Source organism: Periplaneta americana, chromosome 15 (assembly GCF_040183065.1).
Source record: "Periplaneta americana isolate PAMFEO1 chromosome 15, P.americana_PAMFEO1_priV1, whole genome shotgun sequence".
In the NCBI taxonomy this organism is placed as follows: Eukaryota; Metazoa; Arthropoda; class Insecta; order Blattodea; family Blattidae; genus Periplaneta; species Periplaneta americana.
The window spans coordinates 51,877,286-51,901,986 of NC_091131.1; the positions used below are offsets into that span (position 1 = coordinate 51,877,286).

The 24,701-nt window shown below is 38.1% G+C and overlaps 1 protein-coding gene across 1 annotated transcript in view; it reads left to right on the forward strand.

Moving 5' to 3' along the window:
* LOC138714919 (uncharacterized) overlaps window positions 1-24,701 on the forward strand; it is a 195,606-nt gene that overhangs the window by 140,139 nt on the left and 30,766 nt on the right. The window contains exons 4-5 of the mRNA XM_069847203.1: window positions 13,830-14,052; window positions 18,087-18,165. Coding sequence (XP_069703304.1) covers window positions 13,830-14,052; window positions 18,087-18,165 — 302 coding nt within the window. The remainder of the gene's footprint in view (window positions 1-13,829; window positions 14,053-18,086; window positions 18,166-24,701) is intronic.

Sequence of the window (24,701 nt, forward strand, 5' to 3'; positions counted from 1 at the left end):
TTATATAGCAGGGTCGTAGAAAGAGGGGAAATCACGTGACAGTTAATTACTTAACGAGGCCCTTTTATTTAAGTTATTTTAAACAATTGTATAATATTACGTAAACGTTCAATTCCTAATAGAAATTAATGTTTTCGGAAAAGAGCTAAGACAGCCTAGCTACTAGCCTTTACAGAGGGGCGAGCAGAAGCGGGTGGGGGAAAGCGGGATGCGACGTAAGCAAACGAATGTCAGTACCTGTGCGAAAATATGATTCAATATTGAAAGCTCTTTCGTCACTGGAAAACGCAAATATATTTCTGGAACGTACTATATTCACTAACTCAGTACTGCTTATTATGACCGCATACGTGGCCTTGGTTCTGTGTGGAGAACGGTTGGAAGTTTACTAGTAGAGGGGGTGGGAGTGAAGTACATTCAAAAACTCAGGTACAATAAAAATTGAAGTAAAAATAAAATTATGTCCCTGTAGAAGAGAAACACGAACGCAGCGATGCTTGTTGTGTCCGCATCCGTCCTATCTGGTAGGAAACCTCTAGCTTGCTGACATGCAGTACGTCTGGTCTGACCTTCGTGATGTTTGCAGTTCAGTTTCTAGCAAATGCCAAAGAACTACTCTGAAGCAAACAGCTAGGCCCCTAGCGAATAACGGCAAATCATTCGCAGCTTACATTTATGCAAATAACAGGTATGTAATTATTCTCCCCAATACCGCAGTGGTTCCTGTATGACTCACTTCAAGTTATGCCTGCTAACCTGCGGGAATTTTCACAGTAACGAGCAGACTGAAATCCATAGTTCAATATAGGGCTGCGTATACACACCGGGTGTACCATAATAGGTAGCCTACAGTACAACAAGAATGGATTCAAGACTAAAACTGTAAGAAATAAATCTTATATATATATATATATATATATATATATATATATATATATAATTTGAACTGGTAATGGAAATTACGGGAAAACGGCTGAACGGATTTTAATAAATAACCCCTCATTTTGAAGCTTGGAACCCAAAGGTTTTCAGAAAAATAGTAGTTTTCAGTGAAATGTCAATTTTCCTACATTATTTTTCTATTTTCTAAAATCCATCTGTCGTCAGTTTTGAGAACTAATGCCTTTCAGAATAAAACAAAACACACATAGGGTAAATTAGGGTCTGTTGGACATTCGGGCATGTTGGACACTTTTTACTTTAACGTGTTACCTCGCCACTTGTGGGCACCACATTCTGCTAGAAGTCAATGACGGAAGTAGCCACGAGTGGGGCTACTTCCGTCATTGACTTCTAGCAGAATGTGGTGCCCACAAGTGGCGAGGTAACACGTTAAAGTAAAAAGTGTCCAACATGCCCGAATGTCCAACAGACCCTAATTTACCCTACTACAATAAACAATATTATACGAAGGTCATGACCTGCAAGATTGCTCATATTTAGATCTCAGATTCTGACACCATAATCTCAATATATCGATCTTCATATGTGTATTTTTTTTAGAACATCTGAAGACTTACTAAATATAATTTACAGGTCTGATTCTCTGATGTGTAATTTTCTGCGTGCAGCTGTGTATTGGATTTTAAAAAGTACAAAACTTAAGAAAGTTTGATGACATTATTACTATTAAAAATTATAATTATTACAGTTTATGCCATGATATATTTGTCACTAATGATACACATTAATGCTATTGATATATTGATGATATGAAATTTAAACATTGTGGAATTATATAAGTAGACGTACAGAATATCTTAAATTACACATTTATATCTATAATTTACAGATTAACGGATCTTCATATCTATAATTTAAAGAGTAACGGCTACAATATACTATGTATGTTACTGAAAACTACAAAGCTTACGTAAGATAATATTGTTATTAAAAGTGTAATATTTTTACAGTTATTAATCAAGTGGTTTGGGTCTTTTCATATATTTAGTGGAGGGGCGGTGTAGATACTTCTACTGTATGTGTGATTCTCTAATTTTTATAGGATGCAGTGCAGTAATATGGAAGAGGCATTAATAAATTGAGTCATGCTTCTTATTTTAGCTGCATCTTTAAACTACACCTAAATTAACTTCATATTCCTTTGGATTAATCGATTATATCTGTAATCGCTATCAATCATATCATTTTGGTGTAGGGAGAACTCAAAGAACTGAAGATGGATCTGTTGAAGTAAGAAAGAACATAGAGAGGGAAGCTTTTTAAAAGACAGGGTTACACTTCATTCAGTTATTATGTTGCTTTAAATGTTGCATCTCAATATTATGGAAGCAAATAACTTTCAAAATGTCTGGTAATCTTTCTGAAAAATAAATCAGAAAAACTTTTATTTGAACTTCTAATTAACTGCGTTTGCAGCATTTGTTGCACAAGCCACTAGTTTAGATATAATTTTCGACAATCATTTAAAATGGAACCAACACATTAATTACCTTTGTAATAAATTAGCAGCGCAATGTTGACGCTCAATTGGCTGAATATCTCATTGCTCCGCCATTGTAAATTGGTGACGTTAAAATGTAAATAGTTCAAGTTACAGAAATCGTAAAACAAACGATTATAGCACTGACAATAGAGAATAGTAATGTGTTTTGACTTAATGCATTAATCAGTCCCACAGTGAAAATTCACTAAGCATATCTGTGGCTTTTAAACTATGGAAACGATACAACGATGGCAAAATGAACGTGAAGGATTTGCCTCACACGGATAAGCATAGTTAAGCATTCTATGTGGAAAGAACGCAGGAGTTACTGATTGAAGAAACAAGAGTGTCGCTAGACAACTACTGTGTCTGTAGGAGAAATATCTGTGATATGTTTGGAATGAAGAATTGAACTTAAAACAGAGCCTTGAGGAACTGTGCTCTAGTACTTAATATGACATACTCGAAATGTTCTTTTCTGTCGAATGAATGAGTCGATTAGGGTAAAGGTGGGCAAAATAATTAAAATGTACAGCATAAACTAAGTGAATTCCAAGGCGGTAGACCATTTGTCTCGCTCAATTTTTCGCCGTAGCTTTGAAGGAACCTAGACACATTTGAAGGGAAAAAGCCGAAAGAAGGACATAAGTACTACATTAAAAGGAAAGAAAGTCGCAGAGACCTATTTGAAATATAGTTTATCAGTAGCACAGCAGAATAACATAGGGTGTTAGCCGAGGAGGAGGAACAGTTGAGCGTCGTAATCCTGCTAGTTAAGGGAAGCGGACCTTAAACTAAGCGAATGAAGTTTGAATTTAGATTGTCCAGAAGTCCCCAAAGAAGGCGCGCTAAACTCAAGGCTTCGAATTGTGAACGAATTGATTTGAAAAAATGCCGCAGAGAAGAAAGGACTTTACATTACTGTATATAATTATAAAGGAGCCTTTCGTGCCATATTGCGCCACATGTCTTTTCTATGACAAGGAATGTAGCAACTTTATATATTCTTTCACGTAGTAATTTATTGTTATGATCATTAGTTTATCTCCAGGATATTAAATGTCAATTTAGTACATGTAATAGGAGTTTATATTCTGTCACGCAGTGATTTGTTATGGTCATTACTTCATCTCCAGGATCTTAGATGTCAATGTAGTATAATGATGTAGTAGCAGTTATTACCATGATCTGTGTTCGTACCAAGGACTTGCAATCGACATTTTTTTGTTGGCCTGAGCAGCACTATCTTTGTATTGTTAAAATTTTCTTTGAATGATAAATTTATCCAATTCCTTTAACACTAACTTGTCAGCGTGTGACGTAGGCCTACTAACTTTCGAGTTCACTGCTGTGGACTAACGGTTAGCTTGTCTGACCGTAAAACGAGTTAAAATCCTGGTTGGAATAAGATACTTAGAAGGTTTCTTCTAGGGTTTGTCCTCGACCCATAAAGAGCAAATGCTGGGTAACTTTCGGTGCTAGAACCTGGACTCATTTTAATGGCATTATCATCTTCATATCATCAAGGGGGCTAATAGATAGATGATGGTAACAAATGCGAAATTTGAGTAGAAACTGTTAATAAATGTTCCTGGAATCCTACTCAAGATGGCGAAGTTCTTTTACGACTGTAAATTGCACATGACCCCCAGCTTTCTTTTCCCGAAATAAGTAATGTTAATTTCTATAATTTTTCCGAAACAATGTGTGTCGTATCATGATAACTAATGGAAGACATTATTGTAGCTAACACAATTTTGTACACAAAATATAACATTGCCGAAAACGTAGTAAAAGAAACATGTGGGATTGCTCAGAAAATAATATGAAGAATGGTGTAACTATGGTAACCGGAGTATTCCGATTTTGTTACCTCTGTTATTAACTTTGGTTAAGGATATTAAAACCCACCGGATAACGAAACCAGTTGCTATGTGCAGTGACAAAACAACAACGATATTGATGTAATAAAAACAACCGCTATCCAATCAATGTTTACGAGTTCCAATACAGCAGGAAGTTGATGAAAGACAAACATCAGGGGTATACATTCTCCTCCTTGATCAAGAGTGAATATTCAAAATATCTGTCGTGAAGACTTTGATGATGATGATGATGATGATGATACCATATAACAGGGTCGTCAGCACAGAGCACGCTGGGGCTAGCCTCTCTTACCCGCGGAAAACGCAGTGCACTATAGTGCTCTCGTAGCTGCTAGCGGGTATGTTCTCTATCTCTCCCTGTTGCACGACAGTGCACACGGGACGGCACAGCGTACCCATTGCACATTTCAGCGAGTGCTGACGACCACTGCCATATAACAATGGTGTTAGGATAAAGGTAGTTAAGTCATTTTTTGTGCAAATTAAGTTTTATTTACGAGGTGAATACACAAGTTAAGTTTTACAAAAACAAAAGAATACTAGCATTTGATGTGTTTTGTTTGTATAGAAAAGATTTGCAATAAAGATCCGAAGTTTAATTTCAATTTATCTCAACACTCATTTTTATGACTTTATCTCCCTTTACCCAAGCGCAATCGATAAATCTTAATATTTCAAGCAGATTTATTACCCAGTTACCCAATACATTAAATATTTATAAACCTGGTACCATGGTCATATAATCTATACAGTAGATTTCCCAATGCCTGTGGCCAAACACGTTTTCACCACCCAGTGTCCACACCTGTGGAGTAACGTTTAGCGCGTCTGGTCTCTAAATCAGTTGGCCCGGGTTCGAATCCCGGTCGGAGCAAGTTACCTGGCTGAGGTTTTTTCCGGGGTTTTCGCTCAACCGAATTTGAGAAAATTCTGGGTAACTTTCGGTGCTGGACTCATTTCACTGACATTATTATCTTCATCTTATTCACACGCTAAATAACCTGAGATGTTGATACAGCTTCGTAAAATAACCTACTTCTCTCTCACCACCCAGTAGAGCCCATCGCAAACTCGTGGTACCAAACTGCGCGAGCTCGTTTCTGACAATGAGGTTTCTGCTGTGAGCGGAGAGTTGAGGGATTCTGTGTGTGCGGTCGTTTTCAAGCTACTGCTTACTCATCGAGTTTACTGTTCAAACACCCACCCCCAGCAAGACTCTTGGGCGAGTCCATGTAAGTGGATGCCAATTCGTCTTTCGCGCAGGTGCTATGAGTTTACGATCGGGCTCTACACCAAAAAAGAATGATATCTGGTTTTGCTTCTGTTCGTTTGTAAATCTGTCTTTCTGTCTGCCTATGTAAGTCTAACGCCTCCATCTATCTGTTGTTTATTTACGTTATTTTTACCCATATGTCAATTTGCAGAGCTTTCATCTAAAACTCTCTTAATCTGGTTTTAGCTACATGTAAAATTCACACAGTATGCTGAATGTTAAGGATGGGAAAGTGAAGTTGGTGCCGCGACGCCTGAATATTCTGATATGGTAAGCGAAGTTCCTTTGTCCTCGAACGAATTTGAACTCACAAACCTTGGAACTAGAGCGATCATGATACTTGTAAAGGCGGTGGCTACCTTTCATTTTGAGATTAATCTATAGATCTCACCTGTAAGATAATTGAAATGCCTGTTATTGTAAGTTACAAGACATGTGAGCCCATATTTAAATGCTCTTATCTTGGCATTGCGTGGGCAAACCGCGAATTATTGATGGGAGTTTTAACTACAGATTGCAGACTTGGTATAAACTTACCTCCCAAGTTTTGTATCAAATTATAATGGACGAGTAAACAAAGATTTTCTTCTCTCTAACATCTGGTGGTCTGCTTCTGATTCCACTTCGTTTTGGTATCATTATGTATTTTCATGCGTGGACGATTCTGTTCTCGCTATTAATTTCATTAAAACGAGTTTATAATTTAAACAAGAGGAATAAAGATAAAGGATTTTCCTGTTCCTCTTAATTGCAAGGACTGTTGTGAGCATGTTATACATAGAGCACCTAACCTAAGTGTTTTCAAAGGAGTAAAGGCGAACGGATTGTGACACTAAACTAAGGTCCAGCCAGACATGATCTCTAACCTTTCTGACTGTGAAACAGGTGCAGATTATATAGAGGGGTCAACTTTCGTTTTTGCTTTGTTTGTGTTTCTACAATAAACCCGACTGGCTGACTTTTTGAGGGCCATATCCGGAATGAATCCATGATTTAGTCTTAGCATACTCTACAGCCTATTGCATACTCTACAGGGTGATCCGTTTTGGTATGGATGAAATAAAATCACCGTAAAACATTTACTACTGAACTTTATTTGTTGAAACTTTGTGCATACAACACTGAAAGATGGGAGATTCCTCAGAGCTCAACATGACCCCCATTGCGCATCCTGCACAACACATAATGGTGATGCAATTCAGCCTATGTCTGCTGTAACATAAGAGGGGTGATTTGTTGAAAAGCTTGAGCAATTTTTACTCTCAGATCATCAATGTTCCTGGATTTCTGTGAATAGACAATGTCTTTAACAAAACCCTACACGAAGAAGTCAGGAGGGGTTAGATCTGGGGAGTTTGGGGGCCAAGCCAAGAAATAGCTGCTTCTCGTACTGGGTTTCGCCTGTGACCTCCTGCATGTTTTTTTTTTTTTTTTAACACAGAAGCTGTTTCTACAGATATTCGATACCACAACATTATGGACTCATATTTAGGTACATTACGCACACTATACTCACGTCGAAATTCCCTTTGAACTCTTTTAACATTCTCAAATTTAGCACACCAAAGAACACATTGTGCTCGCTGTTGATTTTTAGTAGCCATTTTAATCATCTACGATTTTAATTAATTGTTCTTTCAGATTATGCATTGTTGATTGTCATATAGGGAAACTCCCATCTTTTAATCATAATATAACCAGCAAGAAATTTTTCCTACCATCATAATAGCCTTATAATAATAAATTAATATTATCCACACCCAAACGGATCAGAGTGTATATTCGATATTTTTTTTTAGTCCGGCATGTCGTCTGGTTGGCATTCGTGAATCCGATGTTGACATGTGGGTCATCCTTTCTCAGCTCTGACAGCATCCCCACACAGCGTTTCCAACCCCATGCGCTGGAATTTCCCTAGCTATTGCTTGTTTTCCCCCTTGAAAGGACTAAATTTCCCTAAATACTTCAAAATATATTATTAACGAAAAAAATCAATTACCTATTACAATTCTGCAGGCTAATTCCAGTATTTATTCAATAGTACATTTATGTTTTATACAAAAAAAAAACTCAGAAAATTTTGCAAGAAACAGAATACACTTGCTATCACATTTTTTATATAAAATCCGCAACAAAGACCCACTTCTATTATTTCCCTACTTTGCAATAGGCCTCAAATTAATGAACTGGAAGGTTTATTCCTTGTCTTTGTTTTCATATTGTTCGCAGATGAGAAAACCCTCTTCCAGAAGCAGTAGCTTGTGATAATATCAAAATATGTTGAACAAGATTAACAAGGAATTGAAATGCCATATATATATCTGTATTAGGAATAGTAGTATTGTGCAAAATAATCGCCATTTCCTGCCAATGTCATGTATCGAATTTTAAAACAAATGGCTAAAAAATGCGTAATGAATATAATATCAGCTTCTAATAATAATATGGCATGTAAATGATAACAGTAAAGCTGGCAAAATTACTGAAAATCAAGCATTCTCATGTCCTTTCGTTTGAGACAAAAATAAAATAAATAGCTACTTACTTACATACAAACGGCTTTTAAGGAACCCGCAGGTTCATTGCCGCCCTCAAATAAGCTCGCCATCGGTCCCTATCCTGAGCAAGATTAATCCAGTCTCTATCATCATATCCCACTTCCCTCAAATCCTTTTTTAATATTATCCTCCCATCTACGTCTCGGCCTCGCCAAAGGTCTGTTTCTAATTGGTGATTATTGTTTCCTTCCCCATAATACAAGTAATCTCCTATTTGTGATATACCATTCCTATCTAACCTAATCTCTTGTACTCACACGAAGCCTATTCTATATCTAGCTAGTGCTTTTGCTACTGATGTTACCCCTCCTTTTCTATAAAGACTAGTTACGTTCCATGTACCAAATCTCATAACCTTATTCCTTCGCTGTGGTCATGTCAGAGAATCAGTCCCATTCCGAGGCTTATTGTAGGGATTCGTAAAAAGCTGTTTTTTACGGTGATGGGTTGTTACCTCTTCGCCCAACCATCAAGCTGGAAGACCACCCCTTATCGGCTGTCCACGACTGCTTATTCAATATATTCGCAGCTACCCTCCATATCTGGAGGCCGTCTCCTCTATCCGCAACCTGAGAACGCGCCATGCCGTGGTGATAGGGACCCACAATACATGGAATAAAGTAAATAAGGGAGTTAATATAATTCCGGGAGATACTAGGTTTCTCTCGAGAGACAGTACATTGCATTTGATTTTGGCAGGTTGGCAAGCCTAACTACCCCCCAATATTTCACCCCAGTCAATTTTTAGGTATTGCATATGATACATGAAATGAGGGGAAGACGGAAGATTGTTGGTGGAATGAAAGAGGAAAACGGAATTACCTGTAGAAAATCCTGTGCAGCAAATACTTTGTCCAGCACAAATTCAATTACGACCAGACTGAGTCACAGACCCGGCCTATTAGTAAAGCTACTCCGCTGCCATATTTAATTCCTTAGTTTTTCCGGTTCCATTGAGCTACATAATGACGTAGTTAGTACAGGGCGGCGTGAAATAAGCCATCAAAAATTAATTGATTTCGAATGATGCTGCGGAACAAATGCACTTTGTAGGATATGATAATGACCTCAGCAGCTAATAACAGTACATTCAAAATGTATAAGGAAAATTACATAAACCGTAGATAGCCCATTCTAACTGCAAACCAATTAACCAGAAAGTCCTACGACACATATTGTATATTTTACTACACAGTTTACATACATTACTTATTAAGTGAATGATAACATAGAGATTATGGAAGCATTTAAATTAATATAAATTTCAAGCTGGATAGTTTTACGTAATTTTCATTTGATATTTCTTTTATAAGTACCTGCTCGTTCATTTATACTCACTTTAATACAGCGGTGACCAAAACTCGAACTGCAATGATTACATGCGACAGACAGCCTATGAAGTAAGGAGACGGAGGAAAGGTACTTGGCATGAAAACTACAACCAATGGTGGCTCCTGTACTAACACCGTGAGCAATCCTGCGGATAAAAATCTCTAGCTTTGCTGTATGAGTAATGTCACTGCTGTCATCAAGAGTCAGTGAATAATATACGATTTTTCTTGCTTCTTTTTTTTAACTTCCTGTTGAATATAATCAGAAATTTTCGGAATTCTTCTCTCGATACTTGGTCGAGAAATTCGTAGTTTCTCAAAATTTAAGACTTCTTATGGATAAGTTATTTAAGTTATTTTAATCATTACAGTTTTGAGAAATTCTACTCTATTAAAAGGCTTTAGAGCACGAGATATTTCAAACCCTATTACATTTATTTATCTCATCTTTCTTTTCCTGTCTATGATTTAAGACATGTCAATTCCTGGTGTTTAACAGATCGTTGACACATAATATTGGATCAGTTTTTCTACAATGTTATTATTAAATGAATAACTAATAAATAGTTACCCTCATATAAAGATTAAGAAAATTAAAATTGACATAAACCTAATAATTTTATCCTTCTAGGAAGAAGATCTAAAAATATCAATATTCATGCACGTACAGAAGAATTATAGAAACACATACTTAGTGGCCAATAATATTTTTTTTTTAATTTAGTTGGTTATTTAATGACGCTATATCAACTACTAGGTTATTTAGCGTCGATGAAATTGGTGATAACGAGATGATATTTGGCGAGATGAGACCGAGGATTCGCCATAGATTACCTTACATTCACATTACGGTTGGGGAAAACCTCGGAAAAAACCCAACCAGGCAATCAGCCCAAGCGGGGATCGAACCCGCGCCCGAACGCAACTTTAGACCGGAAGGCAAGCGCCTTAACTGACTGAGCCACACTGGTGGCCGGCCAATAATAATAATAATAATAATGTTAATAATAATAATAATAATAATAATAATAATAATAATAATACATTATTCAGCGTGGCAATTAATGTTTCTATATACTCCTAATTGAACCGTTGAGCAAAGTAAACATATTACATTTTGTCCGACAGAACAATAAAAAAGTTCTCCTTCTCATTCTTTACGAAACCACCTCTTACTGCTTGTAGAGACAGAGTTTGTAGAGCGACATGATACCGCCACTGCTTGCCTTCAGTACGTGAATGAAACACACAGCAATGTACAGGAAACTCCTCGTACCCGTTTGAATGTCTGTGGTTACACGATGTAATGACGACACTTGCTTAATGTAACGACTCTTTCAGTTGCATAGGTTATGTCCCTCGGTTTAAATCATTACGAAATAATAAGGAAAAGACGGTTTGAAATCAATCACTTTGAAGAGAGGGTTAATATTAAAGTGCTTCACAAGTCGACTATTAAGAGGATCCTCGAAGGGAACACCAAGAAAATCCTGTGCAGTAAGACGCACGTCCAGGACAGCACACTACAGTACAGAATTATCTCATAAGCTCAGAGTTGTATTTTACACTAAACACCTGGTAGGATCTACACAAAATCCAACCCTGATCTATTATGTAAAGACATCATCAACTGAATTTACAGTCATAAGGCTCATTGTGATAGCTGGTGTCAGTACGCAATTGAACCCTGGACAAGAAGCAGTACGCGTCGCTCTATTCACCGTGGCTGGACTATTTATTGCTTCTTGGAAGGCATTTCATGTCCACCCACTACTGAATCGAACCAGAGGTCATCGGGCAGGAGAAAGTTTAAGATTAGATATGTCACGTCAACCCTCATCGCGTGTTCTCCTCTCTTTAGGTCAGGACCTGAGCCAGGATCTTAGCCTTACATGCTTAGGTTAATTGCTTTAGCCTGAGATAATATATCGGGCCTGACAAAAGCAGCAAGGCAAAAAGGCGGTGGTATACAATGAATATTTGTTTATATCATTATATTTTAAGTTTGTTTTGAGGATATGTTTTGAAAGTAAAATTATTAAAGGGAGAATAGTTTGTTAGTCCGCCGTTATGACTATGGGAATAGCATGTTCACTTCCCAACCCAGCGGTCTGTGGTTCGATTCCCGGGGTGAGCAATGGAAGATATTTACCTGGGTGTTTGTCCCTTATTTGCAGTCCTGTGTTGTCTCAGCGGTGATCTTGCGCCGTGTTGACCACACAACCAAGGAGCCCCGCAATTTGTGTCTAGTAGAGTTGAACAACGATCGAGAAAGCAAGAGTAACAGCGCCCGCAAAGCCGAAAACCCGCACGACAATATTACCTACGTCGTTGACAGCTTAAGCGAACTTTCAAGACATCGGGAGTGGTCAACTGTCGAACGTCAAGCAGCCCTGAATCGCCACAGTTGTTTATACCAGACTGAATTGTTATCTGTTTTGGCAACTGTTATGTGTAAACAATCAAGAAGCCTAATTGAAACATCATCTCTACCTTTCAATGTAGCCTATAATAATCCGTTCCCCAATCTTTAATTGCTGGGCCCTTATTAAAAGGCTAGGATTTTCTTTCGTATGTTTGAGATCAAGTGTGCAATCTCAAGTAAAAAACATTAACGCTTTATTTAACGTTATATTTTATGTTTCCTAGAAATCCAAATTACAACATAATTAATTACAAATGGCTTTTAAGGAACCCGTATGTTCATTGCCGCCCTCACATAAGCCTGCCATCGGTCCCTATCCTGTGCAAGATTTGCTGTAGTCGTGCCAGAGAATCAGTCCCATTTCTAGTCTTATTGTAACAAGCTGTTTTTTTACGGTGATGGGTTGTTAGTCCTTCACCCAACCCCCAAGCTGGAGGACTACCCCTTATCGGCTGTCAACGACTGCTTATTCAATATATTCGCAGCTACCCTCCATATCTGGAGGCGTCTCCTCTATCCCAACCTGAGGACGCGCCATGCCGTGGTGATAGGGACCCACAATACGTGGTAGAAATGCAAATTTATTTGCGATTTTTTCTATTTATATCACCGTAGGTAATATCTGGAAATAGAACCAGAACATTTTGATAACTATGCTACTGTTTTGTTTTGTATTTTTTTACCAGTTAAACATCTCTAATGTTATTTATTTAGAAATTTATTAAATAGTCTCTTTAATGACAAATTTCCATGCATAGGACGAAGAATCGAACCCAGAATATCATGACTTGTAGTCACGAATGTTGAACGCTAGACGACGAAGCCGTATGTTACAGAATCTGCTTATTGTATTGTCATTTTTAATATTAGTAGATAATATCGCTGCTGCTTATGCAACTAACAGAACCTTGGTGTATCTAAGGTTGCATTGTATTCTACGAATACTACTAGGAAAACTAGCATATTTTACACTGACTTTTTTTATTCTATGGTACTCTACCATAATTTTACAACTCTATTCGTTACATAGGAAATTATGACAGCAGAAAACAAAAGGGCAACGATTCCTTTCAGCTGAGTCATCATTTACGTAGATTGATACAGAATGAACAACATTCAAAGATATTAAATCACTAATTTTATAGGAGTGAAATTGTTAATACAGTGACTTACTTACTTAGAAATAGCTTTTAAGGAACCTGGACGTTCATTGCCGCACACACATAAGACCGCCATCGGTACCTAGCCTGAGGAAGATTAATCCAATCCCTACCTCTCTCAAATCTGTTTTAATGTTACCCTCCCATCTAAACCGCTTTTTCTCCTCAGGTCTTGCAACTAACATTCTATACGCATATCTGGATTCAATTATATATGCTACATGCCCTGTCCATCTCAAATGTCTGGGTTTAATGTTCCTAATTATGTCAGGTGAAGAATATGATGCGTGCAGTTCTGCGTTGTGTAACTTTCTCCATTCTCCTGTAACTTCATCGGTCTTAGCCCCAAATATTTTTCTAAGAACCTTATTCTCAAACACCCTTAACCTCTGTTCGTCTCCAAAGTGAGAGTCCAAGTTTCACAACCATACAGAACAACCTGTAGTATAAATGTTTTATACATAAATTCTAACTTCCATATTTCTCAAGAGCAAAGTGGATGTTAATATAGTAACACAATCTCAAAACTGTGTGACGTCATTTTATTTACGTTTGTGTATAGATACCGAAAGCAATAGGCATATTGGAATTTTGGGTTATATCCAGACGCAATCCAGTGACAATAGATTTATGATAATAGAATAATGAGAGCTTAATCGACTCAATATCTGCTCTGATCATCATAATTTTGTTTTTGTGTGACTGTGATAACAGTCAAATTGCATATTAATTGCATTTTTTTGTTTTCAGAAAACGGAGGAGCGATCACTGCCCATCGCAGTCCGAATCCACAAGACACTGGAGCTGGCCGACGACAAATTCTATGTCATCACGTGCGGGAAGGCCGGCTTCAAGAATGCGCGCAACGAAACTTCACTTGTTTCCCTTAAACTTTTGGAAAAAGGCAAGAGAGTCCAGGAAGCCGTGTACAGTCATCCATACACGATACGAGCCGACATCTCGCGTCCCGATGGTGAGTTAACATAATAATACCTAATAATAATAGTAATAATAATAATAATAATTAAAACTGTACAATTAATATTTTTGTTCGTTTGCATCGAACCCTGGAAATTTTGATAGAAAACTGTGCAGACAAATGAATTTAATACTTTCTGAAAACATTAGTGGAATCGGATGGAATTTATAGATTTTATTATAGTTTGAATATTTTATAATTTTTAGCTTCAGAATAGTAGCCAATTAAAGAAAGCATACTTCTGAATAGTTCTTTCTTTATTTGTAACACAGCGTTTACAGAGAACTGAAAATAATACATCCAAAACTAATATGTCAATATAGAGCAAAAGGACTAAGTGACCAAGGCAGGCCTAGAAACGGAACAGGCTATAGGTCATATACCTTGATGATATATATGATGCTTTTCGAGAACTGGTCAAATCAGTTATTCCAATTTTTTTATTTTACATTGTCTTTGTGATTATTAATTAGTAAACAAAAATTTCACTAAAGTTCACATTTCTCGCTATACATTTGCACATCAATTACAAAAATTCTACATTCAACAAGATTACCAATTAGTTGTCTTCGGTGTTATCCTTGTAAGGAAATGATTGCTTAAGGGATTAGGTATTGCTTACAACAGTAAAAGTTTTGGAAATATTCAACATTTTTTTCCTCCATTACTGTACAGTGTATATTAATTAAAATTGGTATTTGTAAAAAAAACACTTCCTTCTGCTACATGAAAAAGTATTTTTACGATAAAAAAATATATTTATCTATTTTTTTTTCAAAATTCAAAATGATGGCAGTTTACTGTGCAGTGATGAAGCGTTTCCCTCATAACTCATAAACTTGTTAACTTTTTCATGTTCTCTCTCTTTTATTTTATTGCTGAAACTCATGTTTACAATATCATGCTCTTTCAACTACATTACTTAATAAATAATATTTTTTTTATTTTGTGTTAGAAGAAAATACTGATATTTGACCATTTTTAAATGAATTATTTTTTATCAGACAATCTATCAAAGGTAGAGAAGTGATCTTGCATCATATTGTAGATATGACATGCTTAAATATGTGGGAAACGCTTCATCACTACACAATGAACTGAATTTTGAAAACAAAATGTAAATAATTTTTTTTAATTGTAAATATATGTTTTTCATATAGCAGAAGGACAGTGCTTTACACACACCAATTTTCATTATTGTAGAAGATACAGTAATGGAGAAAAAAAAAGTTGAATAGTTTCAAAATTTTACTGCTGTAAGCTGTACCTAACCCCTTAAAACTAATTATATCACATGCAGTTTAGAAAGGAACTTGTCACTGGTCACGTCAGTTTGTATGGTTGAGTTAAATTAAGTTAAGATTATGACAGACCATTGGCTATTTCATCTTACTGATTAAAATTGGATTACAGCGGAAATACTATATGCTACTGGCTATTCTGCTTTACTAGTTTAAACGGATTATGTATAGATTAGGAATAATATGTTACCACTAGATATTCAAATTTTCCGATCAAAATTGGCTTTGATACGAATTAGGAGTGGGGATGTTATTACTGGCAATTCTAATTTACTGGTTGAAACTATATTATAGATTTTGATTCGTCCCCTAGTACAGACTGCAAAAGAAAACATTTTAAACATAAATCCACCATTGCCTACCTGCGCCTCTAAAAACCACACGTGGCTTAGTCGGTTAAGACGCATGCCTGCCGGTCTGAAGTTGCGTTCGGGCGCGGGTTCGATTCCCTCTTGGGCTGATTACCTAGTTGGGTTTTTCCGAGGTTTTCCCCAACCGTAAGGTGAATGCCAGGTAATCTATAGCGAATCTTCGGCCTCATCTCGGCAAATACTATCTCGCTATCACCAATCTCATCGACACTAAATAACCTAGTATGTAGTTGATACAGCGTCGTTCAATAACCAACTTAAAAAAAACTCATCTAAAGTAAGTATTTGTCCTCCACAGTTTATATTTACTTGAGTTCACTTCTGGCCGGCGAGAAAATAAATCGTGAAAATTTAATTAAAACAATGACTGACGACATTCTAAAGTGGCTCGAGCTCGGACAGGACGGAGGTGAGGGAAGCGACTTGCCCTGATGGAGTAGATTCAATTTCCTAGTGTGTTAACACTGCGTTGCGGAGATGAGCAGTCATTCGTCAGACGCCAGCAGCGCCCTGACGGAGGCTTCAGATAACATTCACTCCCCTGGAACGCAAGTGGTGACACTTTGCTATTAGTACACTCTATTCTGGAGCATCAGTGGCGGAGCGCTGCACCACTGGTTTTGAAAAGTGTGTCGGCTGTAATCATATAAAACAGTTCAGTAAAAGCTGTACACTGGCGTTTAAAGATACATGACGCCTACTAGTTAATAGTGATTGATAGTTTGTTTTTGTAATTGTGGCTTCATTAGTTATCATTTGTAATGAAGAAATGGCGCATAAATCTCGAAAAAACAAAGTATATTCGTGACCAGAATATTGTACGAAATGGAAACATAAAAATTGGAGGTTTATTTTTCGAAGAAATTGAAAAATTCAAATTTCTTGGAACAACAGTAACAAATATAAATGACACTCGGGAAGAAATTAAACGCAGAATAAATATGGAAAATGCCTGTTATTATTCGGTTGAGAAGCTATTGTCATCTAGTTTTCTGTCAGAAACTCTGAAAGTTAGAATTTATAAAACAGTTATATTACCGGTTATTCTGTATGGTTGTGAAACTTGGACTCTAACTTTAAGAGAGGAACAGAGATTAAAGTGTTTGAGAATAAGGTTCTTAGGGAAATATTTGGGGCTAAGAGAGATGAAATTACAGGAGAATGGAGAAAGTTAGACAACGCAGAACTGCACGCATTGTTTTCTTCACCTGACATAATTAGGAACATTAAATCCATACGTTTGAGATGGGCAGGACATGTAGTACGTATGGGCGAATCCAGAAATGCATATAGAGTGTTAGTTGGGAGACCAGAGGGAAGAAGAACTTTGGGGAGGCCGAGACGTAGATGGGAGGATAATATTAAAATGGATTTGAGGGAGGTGAGATATGATGATAGAGACTGGATTAATCTTGCACAGGATAGGGACCAATGGCGGGCTTATGTGAGGGCGACAATGAACCTGCGGGTTCCTTAAAATCAATTTTTAAGTAAGTAACGAATAGATGGCGCAGATAAGTCAGTATTGCCAACAGTATGAAAAATAAATAAGTTAAACAATTTTGAAAAAAAAAACACTATTGCTAATGAAAAGGGAATCGTGGAGATAGTTATTGCTGTTCTTCTTAGTGGGTTATTTTACGACGCTTTATCAACTGCATTGGTTATCTAACGTCTGAATGATATGCAGGTGATAATGCCAAAGAAATGAGTCTAGGATCCAGCGCCGAAAGTTACCCAGCATTTTTTCTTATTGGGTTGAGGGAAAACCCGGAGAATCTTCAACTAGGTAACTTGTCCCTACCAGGATTTGAACTCGGGACCTCTTGTTTCACGATCAGGCATGCTAGCCGTTACTCCACAGCGGTGGACGAACTGTAGAGGTTATCCAGCATTGATGTTCCACGTGATCGAGAAATGTTCGATAAATTTTTACTACGGTCCATTATTAGGGACAGGGTAAGAGGAATTCGAACATAAACGTAGCCTCCACAATGAATCACAAATGATAGGGGAGAGTTGGGTAGTATCGGACATCGGGTAATATCGGACAGTGCGTTTCTTTCATCTACCACCATGTGGTAGTACCTGAATGACATGGTTACGTTTCTGTATGCGACATCACAGAAACGTAACCATGTCAATCAGGTACTATCATCGTGCGGTAGATGAAAGAAACGTACTGTCCGATATTACCCGATGTCTGATACTACCCAACTCTCCTCTAAATACTGAATGGCATTGTGTAGGTTGACCGAGAGTGGCTCGTGGACCTCTATTTGTGTACGCAATCTGAAAGAGTTTAGTTGAACTAAACTGCTGTTCTGTGTGTAAAAGTGATTTTGTTTTATTCCAGGTACTTACGGCATCCGGGTGAAATCTTGCTTCGCTTTCAGCAAAAGAAATAGTACCGTCTCCCTTATAGACGACAGAGGGTAAGTATCCATTACGTTCTATTTGTTGCCGGGGGTTGCTTTTTCAGCGGAAAGGAAAAAAAAATATATCCGACTCGACATTTTAAAGGATCACGTACTGTGTTGCCTCCTGCTTTCTTTTTCCTTTTGAAAGGAATTACACTGATTTACTTCCCTTGTTCTCAGATTTTACTTCTGCACTGGCTCCCAAATAACAGAGAACGAGAACACACAACTCGCAAAAATGTGACTTGGGATTTATCGAATAGCGAGAAACGAGTTGTTGTTGTGGGCGCGGTTGGGACTATAAGGATTTGAAATAAAACTTTGTTATTTCTTTTCAATTTTGTCTTTACACTCCCCATATTTGAATTCAACAAGGCGTACTCTTCTCATTAATTACTTTATAATTATTGCTCTTCCATTCCATGAGGTCTAATTTCGAGACGACAATGCAATTGATAGTCGAAACAATTCACACATCAATATGACTCCAATGACTTGTTTGAAATTGTGATGAAATAATATGTCAGTACAGAGAATTGAATTCATTTGGAAATTAAATCCACAGTATATTTTATAATCAGACTACGTTAAATTAACTATTTTTGTCTTTTATACCACCCGCATTTATTAGTCAGCCCCATTTGTGTACGATGATATATATGCTGGGTTTGCAATGAAAGACCTGTCCATGGCCAGAATATGTATGTATGTAGCCTATGTATGTATGTACGAGGCGCGTCCATAAAGTAACTTTCGCACTCGTCCCACAGCTAGCAAACCATATGTTGTGCGAAGCGACTGCGTGTACGTGATAGAGTAATGTCCTGGCATGGCGCATGCGCTAGCGGAACTTACAGAGTGCTCTCAGTAGCTTCGTTCCATTGGTTGAAGATGGACGTTCCTATTCCAGCTCCCTCCGCCTATGAAGTGCGGTCAGTGATAAAGTTTTTGAATGCACAGGGCATAGCGCCGATTGAAATTGATCGTCAGCTGTGCCAGGTCTATGGGCCTAACGTCATGAGCAAGCAGATGGTGCGTTGCTCCACAAGATCGTCTGTGATGATGGTTGGCCTCCCACTGCGCTCCTCGTCATGCACATTTTGGCGTCCTGCTGAAAATTGTCTACAGCAGCAACGCACCATCTGCTTGCCCATAGAACTGGCACAGCTGACGATCAATTTCAATCGGCGCTATGCCCTGTGCATTCAAAAACTTTATCACTGACCGCACTTCACACGCGGCGGGAGCTGGAATAGGAACGTCCATCTTCAACCAATGCAACGAAGCTACTGAGTGTACTCGGAAAGTTCCGCTAGCGCATGCGCCATGCCAGGACATTACTCTATCACGATAACGTACACGCAGTCGCTTCGCGCAACATATGATTTGCTAGATGTGGGACGAGTGGGAAAGTTACTTTAAGGAAGCGCCTCGTACTATTTGATATTTCCCTTCTTCACTTTTGCGATGATTTTAACTAACACTAAACATTCATAAACAACTGCACTCCGTGTCTACACTGCCAGTCTGACATATTCAACCGCTTAAGACGATACAGAACTAAAACGAGACATTGAACACAGGCAATATAAGTAGCTAGGTAAGTCTCCATTTCTCTGTCAGAAATAAAACCCAGGTGAACTGAGTTTATAATTGAAAACGCTATCACTTAGGCTACAGCGGAGGATTGGAATGGAATGGAATTTAACTGAGGGGGGCACGGATGGCCCATCTCTGCGACTTGTTGAGATCTATTGCGCTAACCCTCGATATGGAATGAGTTGCATGCCACAGATCCCCTACGCGCACCGCCCTAGCCACATGACTCTCTTAACGATCGGTCCTTACAGCCGACAGAATCCATATACCATTCCTGCTTCGGCAAATTCCCCCAAGGCCCCCCTGTCGGTCCGAGGCGAAACTCCTCCCCCGAGTAGGTCCGCCTCGGGTGCCATTGCAGAAGCCATTCAACGTCGCTTAACTACATTTCACGGAGGCCAGTCGAGAGAGTCAGCAGCTTCGGGAGGCCGCCTGTAGAGTGATCTGAAAAACCAGAAACGGGATGATGAGGAAAGGATGATGGGGGAGGAAAGGAAGTGGCGAAGATGAGTGGTGTTCCAACCGCCTGATAAAGTTACCTGATATTCATCCATAGGAGTGAGGGAAAAAAACCGAATGAAACCTCACTCAGGCAACTCGTCCTGATCGGGAATCGAACCCGGGACCGTTGGGTTCGGAGTTAGAACAGCGGAGGATTAGTTTCGTCATAGATCGACGGAATTGAGGTAATAATTGGAAAATGGTGGAAGTGTAGGAAATCCAAAACGTTATTGATTACCAAACATTGCCAAGGGCGCCCGCAGGATCCAATCTCATTGGCAGCAAGATGGTTAGAATATTAGAGGAAACGGATGGACGAAGAGAGAGAAAATTGAACATGAAAAATAGCTAGTTCTGAAATATAAATTACTCTGTGCACGCATTCATATTTTAAAGCATTCACTTCTGTTGAATTGTTTACCGAGGGTTTGAGAAAACATGTACAATGGAAGCTCTTAAATTCGACAGATAGCAAATTTGACATCCTATAGTTCGACTGCTTACGTAGGAGAATTAGACACGCCCTTATACGGGCAATAAGAAATGGGTTTGCCATTTGAATGGGAATTGGTTGTGTCTTGTAGTGATACTTTTGTTAAAGGAAAACAGAATATTTCATTGATTAGGACATCCATATTTAATCACTGATATTAAATTAATGAACTCTTCTTTTTCTATTTGAGAATTGTGCCGTTTGTGAGACGTAACTGTCGAAACTCACTGTGGTACTAGAAGCGCATACACAAGTCTCGGGGCGGGCAGGAAATGCAAGTACAGTACTGTATTCGTTGATGGATAACCAATAAGAATTTGTATTCATTTCACCTGCCACATCCACTACCCTTATTGGATTGAACTTTCAATTCTGTTCTGTCGAACTTAGGAGAGTCCACTGTATCGAATACATAGAGAAAAAAAAAGCAAAACAAAAAATAAAAATCTCAGTGGTGTCCCTGTGGGCGCTCTTGAACATTCCCCTTCTAACTCGCCGAGATCTGAACCTCTTACAACGCCATGGAAATATGTCATCGGCTGTAGACATGTTACCTCCGAAAGCTAATACAAGGTATTAATCCTTAACTCCTCTCCCCGTAAATCAAGCCAGGTGCTACAGAGTACAATATTAATACGTTATGCTGCATTGTAGGATTCACAGCTCTTTCTTCACGCCCATTTCCCCCCATCATTTTAGCAACATCATTTGTTAAAACGACTTGTGAAACAACCCGCCGACAATACAGAGTGTGCAGCTGCGTATTTGGCAGGATGACTCTGCAAGAAGGTCGTGGCTTCAAGTCCCCACTCATGATAGTAACAAGGAGGTAGTCGCCCCCAACAGACCAGATCTTTGAACCCGGGTCTCCGGGACAAAAAGTGACAAATTGTTGGATTAACCGGTTGTTTCATCTACTTAGCAAGTTTCTGAAGACGTAATTGCGATTTTAATACCCAGATAGTCGGGGTACCGGTCATTGCATCCTGGATTAGTGAAGCAGTTCAGTGCAAGAAGGAGTTACCTGAGCAGAGCAGTCATCAAGAAAGGAACAGCTTGTGGAGACTGGTGGTGGCCAGAAAAGTTGCTGTCTGTGTACTTCGGTTTCACCTATCCTTCTCGTTCGACCATTCCTCTACTGTTACCTTCTCATTATTTCATTCTTTCTATAGTCCCGTCGCTCTAATTTCCGGCAGCCAATCACGTTGCAGGTCGGCTACATTTAAACGTGTGCGTCTTGTGATTCGCTGATGAAGACGCCATGTATTTCCTAAGGCTGGATAAATACTTAATATGATCGCCCGCCATTTTGGCTCTTTCGTTGGCGTTCGCAGAAAGCACATGAGGACATTATTTGCCTCTCAATTATTTGCTGAATTACAGTGCGTTTGATTTGTTATAATAGGAGCTACGACATGATAATGTTTAACGGTGTGACAAATAGATCCTTCGTCTGGTAGCTCGGCAACGAAAGAACAAAAATGGCGAACATACTACCTACCTAGACTTTATAGACCCTTGACTTCCTAAGACGTAAGCAAAGAGAGGAGTCACGCCGGGAATAACAGCGTCGCGACTATAATAGATTCTATGAAGTTTGTGGTCAAAAAATAAAATAATTGGCAATTATTTCAGTTTTCGCCGCTTACTCTCATTCCAACTTTACTCTTTCCTCATCACCTTAGTTCCACCAAGAGGAACCGTTATTCTCTGTAGTTCCTTTGGCATTGTTGGCGGAGAAAGCTATTGTAAGGCAAGTTTTCTCGTTGCATTTGGATTTGTAATTTGTTGCAAAAAGTGTATGATGAAATATGAGTACATTTTCAGATAAAAACAATAATTGAAGAGTCCACTGCAAGAATGATGGATGTCACTTTCTTGTCGAAAATGAACCAAGACTGTCAATGCATAGCTTAAGTGATATAGGATGTAAATAGAGAGTTATATGGCATTAACACTGATAGTCATTGTCCAGTAATGAATGGAAAATCACAGTTACGCTTTGAGCACTAAGCATTTCAAACTTTCAATTGCTTCTTCTGAAAAATGTATTGCAAATGACATCCATCATTCTTGCAGTGGACTCTTCAATTAAAATAAATACGTACACATCATAACAATCAAGTTCATCAGTTTTCTCTGTATTTCTTTTTTTTTCTTCTTTCTCACAACTCCCTCTCTTACCAGGGGTGTGAATTCAGTGAGGAACCCATTGTAATACAAGACGAATACACTGAATCCTACCAGATGGCTTGGGTTCGATTCCCGGTCGGGGCAAGTTATCTGGTTGAGGTTTTTCCGGGGTTTTCGCCCAACCCAATAGGCTATGAGTAAATACTGGGTAACTTTCGGTGCTGCACCCCGGACTCATTTCACCGTCATTATCACTTTCATCTTATTCAGACTCTAAATAACCTAAGATGTTGATAAAGCGTGGTAAAATAACCTACTAAAAAAAACTAAATCCTAACCTCAGAAATTGCCACGTTGTTTCCAAGAATAGAAAGTGCCATACCTCCTATATCTTCGTCGTCATAACTTGGAGCATGATCGCTCGACTGTGGCAAACCTGCATCCTGAGGAAGCGCATTTTCATAAATTGAAATAATGATTCATTTTTATACACGTTCTTCACTGACTTCGTACTCTTTCCTAATCATCTTAGTTCCACCACAGTCTAGTATATACAGTCACGAAGCTCAATACGTAGTAAACATGCATCCATAGATAGTTGCTAACTACTAGGATCGCTAATATCGCCTCATTACAGACAATGCGAAATAGTACCGGCACAGTCTATTGTTCCTAGTACCCTCACAACTCAAGCTTCGTGACTGTATATACTAGTTGCAATACTCAAATCACACGCATATGTAAAATAATTTTTATGAAAATTCACACACTAACAAGAATTCGAAATTTCCTTCCGTTGCTTCTCAAGAAGAATTTAGTACAGTCGCTCTTGATGCCTCATTTTGATTACTGTGGAACTCTCTACAGTCTACACTGACCTTAACATGAGACTGACAGACAGACTACAGCGTGTTCATAATGCATGCGTTCGATTTATTTGCAACGTCCGTAGATCTGACCGTATCACACCTTCACTAAATATGCTGTCCTGGGTCCGTCTCAAAGAGCGAAGAACTATTCACTCTCTCACTTTACTCTTCAATATTCTTCAAACCTCTAACCCTAGTTACCTAGCTTCTCGTTTTCAACATCTGTCCTCATATCACGAAATATATACTCGCTCACAACACCATATCACACTCTCCATTCATAAACACAGAACATCCTTCTACTCTTCATCTTTCACCGTCTCAGCAGCTCATCTCTGGAACCCTCTACCACAACATGTCAGAGACTGTCGGACATTGTCTAGTTTCAAAAATAAATTAAAATTACACTTTTTTAATTAGATTCCTTTCAGTTATAAGCCCTTTTCTCTCCCATAGTTTTGTAAATATATAGGCTATATATTTCTTTTTCCTTCCTTTCCCCTTTTTGTTCGCTTTATCAGCCGATAAATTTATTATCATATCCTTTTTTATCGTGAATTTTACTTAATTTTCGTATTTCTCTTCTTTTTTATTATTATTTTATTACATTCCATTTTGATATATTCTTCCTTGCGTTTTTCCAGATTAACCATTTGTACTAAATGAGTTGCTTTCACTATATTCCAATGTATTTTACTTTCTTTTTTTCTATTATGGCATTATTTTCATGTTGTTTAGTGTCGATTTTATTATGCTATTATTATTATTATTATTATTATTATTATTATTATTATTATTATTATTTTTTTTTTTTTTTTTGTAATATGTTAGTATTCTGTTCCTTAACTTTTTGTTAAATTTTAACTGCTTGTATACTTTGTGACCTGGTAGAGTGTAAGAAAAGGCCCTATGGCCTTAACTCTGCCAGTATAAATAAAGTATTATTATTATTATTA